This window comes from Vulpes lagopus, chromosome 3 (assembly GCF_018345385.1).
Source record: "Vulpes lagopus strain Blue_001 chromosome 3, ASM1834538v1, whole genome shotgun sequence".
Classification (NCBI taxonomy): domain Eukaryota; kingdom Metazoa; phylum Chordata; class Mammalia; order Carnivora; family Canidae; genus Vulpes; species Vulpes lagopus.
Genome location: NC_054826.1, coordinates 112,204,065 through 112,215,286, shown reverse-complemented (window position 1 = coordinate 112,215,286; position 11,222 = coordinate 112,204,065). Strand labels below are relative to the sequence as shown.

Genomic DNA, 11,222 nt, shown 5'->3' with positions numbered 1-11,222 from the left:
TAGCTGTCTTCTCCTTGATTGAGCGCTCACCTCCAAACCCTTGAGAGTTGTACTCACTTCCCCTGAAATGAAGGGCCCCCATTTGAGTGTCGGGGTGGGGGGAGGGAATAGGGTGCAGTTAAAGGTATTTCCTTAGGGGAAAAAAAATTGCAAGCACTTTTGTACACGATTTTTATAAGGTTCATAGACCGCCAGGTGTAGTACCCAGGGTCGTGACGTTGCACCTGGAGGGAGCTGGAGCTGAATGCAGCACTTGATGGCCAGCAGGGCAGTGAACTTCGCTTTCCATGGGGTTAAAGTTAAAGTTAATTGTTACTGTAGGGAGCGGCTTTTACCATCATCGCGCAGACAAAACTCAAACTCCTAAATGGGGCGATTGGAAGGTAAATGTTCTCGACCTTGACGGAAAGGTCAAGATACAGCTCATAGAAGACAGCCGTGCTCTCTCCTATAGTAGTAGAATGCCAACCAATAAACGTAGAAGCAATAATGGTATTAGTAATAAAAGAGGAACAGTAAACTCAAATCCTTTTCTTCTGAATTCGGTTATACTAAAAGGCAAAATGTTACTGATTACTTTTTATTGCTAGGTTAAAAAAAAGAAGAAGAAAACTGGGTTACGTTACAGCCTTTACTTAGCCCTAATTGTCAAAATTCAGGTAGAGATACAGTCCAGAGCCAAAAGAAAATAATTTAAAGCCAACTATCTTAATTTAAAAGTCAGTCGCTAAAAAAAAATTTAAAAAAAATTAAAAAAAAAAGTAAGTCACTACACATAGAGCTCTTTGAAAAGAGAGATGATTGGATTTAGGATTTGCTGACGGTGATTTGTGGAAGCTGAAGGGCTAGAATCAGGCATTTGACCTTCAAGAGACTCATCTTCATAGTCACTGATCCACAAAATTGAAAATGCTAGCTTTTTTCTCCATGGCAAATAACTTAGATTCCAAATCAAATTGGTCAGTGTATTGAAACGTTCTTTCACATTCTCCTTCAAAAGCAAAAAAAAAAAAAAAAAAGAGAGAAAGATATAGAGAGTTAAAGTTATTGATAGTTTAGTCTTTGGTTATTAGTGGGTTCGTTTTAAGGACACCTTTTGGGGAAACTATTTTCCCTTGGAAAGTTTGTACAAAAATCACATTGAAAAACAGATGTTAGCTTTCGCTGCTTAAAGTCATGCTTTGGAGAAGTCCTCATCGTTCTTTTACAGTCTACTTAGTCGAAACTTAGAAGCAGTCAGGAACAGCCTTCTCAGTGACATTAATATTATTTGGTGTAGTAGTAGGTTAGTGAATAACAACCCAAGTTGATTCTAAAAGGAGGGTTTTGGGTTTTCATTGAATAATTCATGAGTACGTTATACACCTGTCCAGCCTAATCATTATACCATTTTGCTACTTAACTTCTACTGTATAAAACCTTTTGTGGTAAAGAAGAACCAGTTTCAGAAATCTTTTATCCCTGCTCGTAAAGATATAATTTGTGTTTTGTTGCTATAGGAAAATCAGGTAAGGAGAGTTTTTAGATTGTAGTGGTGGCTTTAAAAAAATTGTAAGTGGTGATTTTCAGTTTAATACTTACTGAAATAAGTACTTACCATGATGAAAATAATATAAACCAAAATATTGATAGTGCCTGTTGCAAATGAAAATAAAGGGAATTTTACTTCCTCCTCTCAGTATATATAAACAAAGAGAAATTCAGGCTACAAGAGTTTTAATGTAATTAAAACCGTATAGTCACATGTTTCAGACAGGATAGGTGCTTAACTCAAATTCTTTTTTAAAAAATTTAACTCAGTGAACCTCTGCAAAATTCTGAGTTTATAAATACCCACTTCCTGATGTAATGATAGATCAGCTCAGAAGATGTGGCATGCTTCTTGTTTCAGCATGCCTGAAATAAAACTAAGAAAAAGGAGAGTGCCTACGTTTTGGTGAGCTAAATTTGTCTCATGGCTTTTGGTTCAACTGACTCCTTTGTTTTGGCCTTCTTGAATGAAAACCCAGTCTTTTCATTCTCCCTTAGGCCAAAAGTAACTCCCTAGAATGGGATCTTCACCAGTAGTTCCCAGCTTTTTCAAATCTGAGAATACCTTTAAAGCCAAAAATGTTGGCTGACCTCCACATAATGGCACTTGTGCTTTTCAGGTGTTTGTGCACCATGTAATGATAACAAAAAAATTCAGATGCTATCTTATCATTACAGCAGAACCTACAAATATTTTAAGAATACTAATGTACATATGAGTAAAATATTCTTTATTTAGTCTACAGACTATGTTTGGTCTGCATGTGGGTTTAATAACCCCTTTTAATTATAGGCCCCTATTTCCTATAGATTTGGCACCATTTTTGGATCTACCCAATGCAAAGTGAAGCTCCGGGACTTAGATAATTTGGTCACTTGAACCAGTTGCTCACTCCCTGCTTCTAGCTTGCCCTCCCCTTCCCTAAGAAATTGGGCAGTATAGACTGCAGTGCCTGCCTAATTCCCAAGGATTATTCAAGCAACTAACATCTCTTGAGTTATCTGAATACTTGTGTCTTTGTGATTCAGAATGATTGTGGAAAGCTGGCTAAATATTCCAGGAAGTTAGGGATAAAGCAGAAAAATCATGGTATTATCTTATAGTCAAGGTTAAAAGGAAGATGAATCAGTACCTACCTTTTGCTGAGTTAACCTTTTCCTATTTTTTTATTTGCATGAATCAAGTCATTGAATGGATAAGACAATAGGTCAGATTTAAGAGGGACATCTAGATCAGAGCAAATGTATTATTATTTTTTTAAGATTTTATTTTGAGAGACAGCAAGCAAGTGCATGTGAGTAGAGGGAAAGGCAGAGAGAATCTCAAGCCCAGCTCAGGACTGTGAGATCATGACCTCAACTGCAATGAAAGAGTTGGACACTCAACCAACTGAGCCACCCAGGTGCCCCCCATATGTGTTATTTTTAATATCCATCTTTGATACATCCTTTGGGCTAAAGTTATATAGTCTGTCAGGAGAAGACCAAGAATAAATATTCCTCCAATGCAAGTTTGTCACTACTGAATGGTTAACTTTATACTATTTCTTCTGCCTGACTTTAACTAAAGGATGTCACCTCCTTGTTCCTTTTCTGTTGCACCCTCCCCAGTAGGGAGGAAAATACCGTAAACACATCTCCTTGGTCCTTAGTTAAGCATATCCAAACTCATGAATAAATCTTACTTTTAGAACTTGAAAGAGTTATTAAAAATATATTCAAGTAGGGGCACCTGGCTCAGTTAGAGGAGCATGTGATTCTTGATCTTGGGGTCATGAGTTTGAGCCCCGTGTTAGGTGCATTTTTTTAAATATATATGTGCAAGTGAGTTAAACTCTATGCAAATTAGGGTCCCTGGCAACTTCTCAAAAAATGTTAAGAGAATGATAAGAAAGTTAAGTGTTGAAACTGGTGACATATGCATAGCTAGTGGTTTTAGACTTTTCCTTACCTAAAATTAGTGTCCAGTGGAATTTTGCCACCCATCAGCTATTGTATGCAAACAGCTATTGTATGAATTTTAACTACTTTCCTTTTTCTTTAAAAAAAAAAAAAAAGGAAGAAGAATTCCTTAGTGTGGAAAATGACACTTTTAAGCATCAAACCGATTGCTTGGGGATATTCTATGATAACATTAGGGACTGAAATGCTAAATTCTGTCTTCAGTTTCTACTATGTGAAGCTGTTTTTACATCTGTACAAGATTTCAGAAGTGGCCTTTTACCAAGCCCAGGTGAGATGGAACCTTCATTATCACCTAGGACAGAGTTTCTCTTTCCCCACAGTTGTACAGTATTATGATTTTCCAAAGGGCTGACTCTTCACGCGAACAGCTGACTTTTCAAGAAAAGGTTTTCTGTGTCCAAGATCCTCTGAGGACAAAGAAATTTTTAAAATATTGTCACTTCAAACATAAAAGCTTTAGAGTTTAAAGGGAATGCTTTGGTTACCTGGAAAATTCACTTATATGGAATATTTTTTTTTATTTTTACCATTAGAAATATTAAGATAGTCTATGTCTAGAAAAGTTCTGTGGTAATCACAAATTGCATTGTAACTCATTACCAATTAATGTGGTCAAGGTGGTTAGAGTTAATGGTCTTAAAAGCCCTTATATTTTATAATGTTATTTATTACCAACAACACACTTGACTTAATCAGTATTTTTTGGCATTTTGCAGTGGCAAACATTGATATTTTAACCTTTCCTAATGGAATTATGTAAAAGTATGCCATGGTATATATACAGGCTTGGCCTTGTGTGCCTTATGGGGAAGCAATCTAACATATGATTGAAAGCACAGATGCTAGGGTTATCTGCCTTGGCTCAGACCCTGGCTCTGTCGTTTATTAGCTAGGCAAATTGATAACTTTCTGCAGCCCTCGGTTTCTTCATTTGTAAAGTAGGAATAATTGTAGTACCCAGTTCATAGGATTGGTTTAAGGATTTAATGAATTAATTGAAGTATTTGTACAATGCCTAAACACAAAGTGAATGCACATTGGCTTTTTTTTTTTTAATTTTTTTTTAAAATTTTTTTATTTATTTATTTATGATAGTCACAGAGAGAGAGAGAGGCAGAGACACAGGCAGAGGGAGAAGCAGGCTCCATGCACCGGGAGCCTGATGTGGGATTCGATCCCGGGTCTCCAGGATCGCGCCCTGGGCCAAAGGCAGGCGCCAAACCGCTGCTCCACCCAGGGATCCCGCACATTGGCTTTTTGAGTGGCGTTAACTGATATGCTTATTAATATTATGGGATATATGCTGGTTTTGAAAGCAGTGAGCTCCCCCCACCGCATAGTTTTAGTTACTTCACTTAAGAAATTAGAAGTCACTTTCATCAAAGTTCATCAAACATTCTAAAATAATATGTTGGTTTTTTTCCTCCTAGATGATTTTAATGATCTGGAATGCTCTTAATGACCTGACTGGGTACTTTCACAACAACTCTCAGGCTGACTGCTGTTCTAGCCGTCGTAGTTCTGTTTTGTATGGTGCCCCTTTATATTCAATAGCCTTCCTGCTTCCTTGGTTCCCTTGGAAATACTATCAAGAAGGTGACTGGCTTAGTGGACTTCACCTGGTAGTATCATTATGTGCTTTTGATAGCACGCTTACCTTTGTTCAGCAAGCTCAGTGTACACTGTTTGCAGAGATTTTCACCAGACACGAAAGTCGGCTTCAGCTTATTAAAATTAACCAAATGGCATCACTGGTAGGATCCACCAGTATCCTTTTCTGTGGCCTTATCTCTGATAACATGGACATTTTACTCAATTTTCAGGCTGTTGCTGTGGTCATTGCCATTCTTGCCGCAGCCAGCCTTTACACTGGCATGTACCACATGAATCGCTTTGAACCTAAAAGAAGCCTTGAGGAAAACCTTTTCTCAGAAAGTGAACAGGATCTCCCCTGGACCTCTGTGGTCTCATTGATGAGACAGGTCTTGACGCAGAAAAACTTTTGCCTTTTCCTGGTAATGAATTTCTTCCAAGTCTTCCATTTAACCTTCTTCAATAACTTCATGATGATCTTTGCAGATAGTCTCATTCCTAAGGATGTTCTTTCTTCTTCCATAAGGAGCATCATGTATGGGGCAGGCTTTATTTGCCCACAGGTATGTGATGATTCTTCCTGTATCTTCCCACAGGAATGAAAGGTTTAACTCCTACCTAGCTTGGAAATTAAAAAGCTGATTATATCAGTACTTTGACAAAATGACTCACATAAGAGACTCAAAGACAGTAGAGTCAACGATGTTGCAAAAATGTTGTATGGTGATAGAGGATAGCTACACTTGCAGTGAGCATAGCATAACATATAGACTTGTGGAATCACTATATTGTACACCTGACACTAATATAACATTGTATGTGAACTGTACTTACTATAACTTAGAGAGAGAGAGAGATCCAAAGATTCACAGCCCCAGGTGTTATATAATATTTAATAGAAACATAATGGGAGGATCCCTGGGTGGCGCAGCGGTTTGGCGCCTGCCTTTGGCCCGGGGCGTGATCCTGGAGACCCGGGATCGAATCCCACGTCGGGCTCCCGGTGCATGGAGCCTGCTTCTCCCTCTGCCTGTGTCTCTGCTTCTCTCTCTCTCACTGTGTGCCTATCATAAATAAATAAAATTAAAAAAAAATTATAAAAAAAAAAAAAAAAAAAAAGAAACATAATGGGAAAAAGAAATGAAAGGAAAAAAGAAAAGAAAAACTAATGAGAGTAGATAAGATGATATTTGAAACATTTTAGCTTTTGAATTTTGTTCTTCTGAGCATTCTCACTTAAACTTTAGCTGAGGTATATATATATATATATATACATATACATATGTGTATATATATATATATATGTATGAGGGAAATAAATGGCAATTTTGCTTTATCCAGGCATTTAATGTTCCTGTAACCATTATAAGGATGAGGGTTACTTGATCAAGAATTCTTGAAGCCAGGTTTCAAAACATTTGGTTTAAAGAATGAGTCCTGGAATTCTAGAACATTATTAAAATTCCATGCCCATGACTGTTACTGGAAAGGGTGTATCCTCCTTCCAAAAGTATACCAGCCTGATGGGTTATTTTTTACACCACTTGGAGTGTTGATGAATCATATTGCTTTCTTCACCTATTAATATATCACCCCCAAATATGACTTAACCTAGCCTATGATATGGGTTTTTCCTATTTTCATAATTAAGTGACAAGTAAAATTCATTATCCTCTTCAGAGAGTAAGTCACTCTAGACAGATGAGTTTTTACTATTTACATGGTTCCAAAAACATTTAAACTATGTGGGATAGAGGGATCCCTGGGTGGCGCAGCGGTTTAGCACCTGCCTTTGGCCCAGGGCGTGATCCTGGAGACCCGGGGTCCCACGTCAGGCTCCCTGCATGGAGCCTGCTTCTCCCTCTGCCTATGTCTCTGCCTCTCTCTCTCTCTCTCTCTCTCTCTCTCTCTCTCTCTCTGTGTGTGTGTGTGTGTGTGTGTGTGACTATCATGAATAAATAAATAAAATCTTAAAAAAATATATTTAAAAAAAAACTATGTGGGATAGAAATAGTTCTAGATATTTTAAGTGTTGCCACATTTTCTTATGCAAAGTATACAGGATACGATTTGTCTTTTTGAAGATTAGTTCAAGGCCTTTATCATAGTTTGGTTACCGTATATACCATAATAATAGTAAGTCACATTGGGTGCTTACCCTGTGCCATGAGCCTTGCCAAGCATATCATATAAATTATCTCACCTAATCCTCACAACCACCTTTAAGGGAAAGACTCTTATCCTTATAGATGAGAGATGAGAGGTTCAGAGGCATCTGCCTTTAGAGCTGTGCACTTTTAGATTCTGTCTTTAAAATGTACTGTATTTGGCAGAGTATACCAAACAGAGTATCACTTTGGGCTTATCACAAAAGTCCCAGGTACTGGGTGTACATATTGAAATGATACTATTCGTTCACGGCACTTTGAGGTTTGCCAAGCTGTTTTGCTCCTATGTTCAATGACCCAGAATAGGGAACTATTTGAGTTCCTATTTGCTTTATCAGATTCTAATATATATATATATATATATATATATATTTATAAATATAATTAAAATATATTTAATGTAAATACATTTAATAATATATATATATATCTTCCAACTTTTAATCAGGTACTTGCCTATAGTATCTCCTCTAAGTAAAAAAAAAGTTTGCAAAACTCTTAGATTAAAAATAAAAAGAGGGAAAAAAAAATAAAAAAAAAATAAAAAAAATAAAAATAAAAATAAAAAGAGGGGCCCTGGGTGGCTCAGTGATTGAGTGTCTGCCTTCAGCTCAGGTTGTGATGTCAGGGTCCTGGGATCAAGTACTGCATTGGGCTCCCTGCAGGGAGCCTGCTTCTCCCTCTGCCTGTGTCTCTGCTTCTCTCTCTGTGTCTCTCATGAATAAATAAAGTATTAAAAAAAAAAAAAGAGTAGAGGTACCTGGCTAGCTCAGTTGGTAGAGCATGTGACTCTTGATCTTAGTGTTGTGAGTTCAAGCCACATGTTAGGTGTGGAGCCTACTTAAAATTAAAACTACAATAATAATAATAATAAAAACTAGAAAGAGTAGATAGTTTTTTCACAGCTTCATTGAGATGTAATTTACATACTATACAATTCACTCATTTAAAATGTGCAATTCGAGGTGCCTGGGTGGCTCAGTCAGTTAAGCATTTGGCTCTTGGTTTCAGCTCAGATCATGATTTCAGGGTCGTTAGGTGGAGCTCCACCTTGGGCTCTGTGCTCAGTGTGGAATCTGCTTGGGATTCTCTCTCTCTTCCCCTCTCTCTGTCCCTTCCCCTGCTCACATTCTCTCTCTCTGAATAAATAAAATCTTTAAAAAATGGAATGTGGGGGGGATCCCTGGGTGGCGCAGTGGTTTGGCGCCTGCCTTTGGCCCAGGGCGCGATCCTGGAGACCCGGGATCGAATCCCACATCAGGCTCCCGGTGCGTGGAGCCTGCTTCTCCCTCTGCCTGTGTCTCTGCCTCTCTCTCTCTCTGTGACTATCATAAAAAAAAAAAAAAAAAAAAAAATTTAAAAAAAAAAAAAAAATGGAATGTGGGGATCCCTGGGTGGCTCAGTGAGTTAGTGCCTGCCTTCAGCTCAGCGCGAGATCCTGGAGTCCCAGAATCGAGTCCCACATCAGGCTCCCTGCATGGAGCCTGCTTCTGCCTCTGCCTTTGTCTCTGCCTCTCTCTCTCTCTCTGTCTCTCATGAATAAATAAATAATCTTTAAAAAATAAAAAAACAAGGTGCAATTCAATGGTTTTTAGTTTATTTACATATGTAACCATCACTAGATTTTTGAACACTTCATTACCTCAAAAAAAAAAATCTCATACCCTTTAGCTATTGTCCTTATATTTCCCTGAACTACTCCCCCAGCCCTAAGCAATCCTTACTGCTTTCCTTCTTTATTCTGGACTTCTATATGGATGTAGCTTGTATCAATACTTTATTCCTTTTTATGGCCAAATTATATGCCACTGTATAGATAATACCATTTTGTTTATCCATTCATGAGTTGATGAACATTTGTATTATTTCTACATTTTGACTATTATTAAGTAACGCTGCTATGAACATTAAAACAACTATTTGCATGGACACACATTTTAATTTGTTTTGGGTATATAGCTAGCAGTGGAATAGCTGTGTTATGTAAGAACATTTTAAGATATTGTCAAACTATTTTCCAAAGTGGCTACACCATTTTATATTCCCATCAATAGTGTACTAACATTCTCCAAATCTTCATCAGCACTTGCTTCTACCTGTCTCTTTGGTTATCCTAGTGTGTGTGAATAGCATCTTATTGATGTATTGATTTGTATTTCCCTGATGGCTGATGAGGAGAATTTTTTTCATATGCTACTGTCCATTTTATATATCCTTTGGAGAAATATCTATTCTCAGTTCACCTGCACAGTTTTTAATTGAGTTTCTTTTTACTGCTGAGGTATAATAGCTCTTTGTGTATTTTTGATACAATCTGTTATCAGATTTGCAAATATTATTTGCAAATGTTTCCCCTATTCTTTGGGTTATCTTTTCACTTTTTTGATGAAACTGGAAAGTGTGAGGCTTATTACTTTGTTCTCCTTTTATAAGATTGTTTTGGTTATTCTGAGTCCTTTGCAAATCCATGTGAATTTTAGATTCAGTCTGTCAATTTCTACAAAGAAGACAGCCAGGATACTGATAGGGATTGCTCTGAATCTGTAGATCAGTTTGGATCTATCTTAGCAGTATTCAATCTTCTGACTCATGAACATAAGAGTGTTTTCCATCTATTTCGATCTTTTAAAATTTCTTCAACAATGTTTTGCAGTTTTCAGAGGATACATTTTGCCTTTTCTCAGTTAAACTTGTTTCTAAATATTTAGATAGATTTTTAGTGAAGACCTGAGGGGCTCTTTCAGAGCAAAATGCATGAGTTTTACCAAGTGATTCCTATAGATGTTTTTTGTTTCCTGTTAGTTCATAGCCATGTTCTGGGTAGAGATCGCCAGATGGTTGAATTCTGATAAAGTGGAGGGCCCGCTGTGCATCTGAGCAAATCATAACAACTTTTTCTTTGTTTTTGTATTATAAAGGTAATACATGTTTGCTGTAAATATTCAGACACTATTGAAACATCCATGAGGGACGCCTGGGTGGCTCAGCAGTTGAGCGCCTGCCTTCTGCCCAGGGCGTGATCCTGGAGTCCCCAGATGGAGTATCACATCTAGCTTCCTGCATGAAGCCTGCTTCTCCCTCCGCCTATGTCTCTCTCTCTCTCTCTCTCTCTCTCTCTCTGTGTGTGTGTGTGTGTGACTCATGAATAAATAAAATCTAGGGGAAAAAAAAGTAAAAATAGCTATGTTGGGGTAAATTACATCAGTACTCTTTAATTGAACTGTATTGATGGATTTCAGGCTATTTTCAGTAGTTTTCTGTTACAAATTATACTTAACAGCTTTTTTAAAAAAATATTTATTCATGAGAGACACACAGAGAGGCAGAGACACAGGCAGAGGGAGAATAAGGCTCCTTGAGTGGAGCCCCATGAGGGACTTGATCTCAGGACACTGGGATCATGATCTGAGCCAAAGGCAGATGTTCAACCACTGAGCCACCCAGGTGTCCCTGCTTAACAGCTTTTAACACAGGCTCTTGTGTTTTTTGTGTAATCCATTAAGTACTTGGGGAAAAAAAATGTAAGAGTTGAAAGAAAGGCATCTCTTGTTACCGCTTTTTAAAGGTATGATTGACCTCGGTATATTACGTTTATTTATACTGTACGATTTGGTACATTTTGACATATGTATGTTCCATGAAACCATTATCACAATCAAAATAGTTTACATACTCATCACCCCCCAAAGTTTCCTTGTGCCCCTTTATAATCCCTTCCTCCAGCCCTTGCCCACCCTCTCTCATCCCCAAATAAGTACCTACCTACTTTCTGTCACTATAGATTATTTTGCATTTTCTAAATTTTCTGTAAGGAGAATAATATAGTATGTACTATTTTTTGGTGTCAATTCCTTTAGTAATGTTTTGTAGGTATAAATATTTCATTCTTTTTTGTTGATGAGTAGTATTCCATTTTATGGGTATATCACAATTTGTTTCTTCATTTTTTTAAAAAGGATTTTATTT

The 11,222-nt window shown here is 37.4% G+C and overlaps 1 protein-coding gene across 1 annotated transcript in view; it reads left to right on the top strand.

Annotated features, from left to right (window-relative positions):
- The first annotated feature begins 3,613 nt into the window (after nt 1-3,613).
- LOC121486674 (transmembrane protein 180-like) overlaps nt 3,614-11,222 on the top strand; it is a 34,201-nt gene continuing 26,592 nt past the window's right edge. The window contains exons 1-2 of the mRNA XM_041747764.1: nt 3,614-3,763; nt 4,926-5,651. Coding sequence (XP_041603698.1) covers nt 3,614-3,763; nt 4,926-5,651 — 876 coding nt within the window. The remainder of the gene's footprint in view (nt 3,764-4,925; nt 5,652-11,222) is intronic.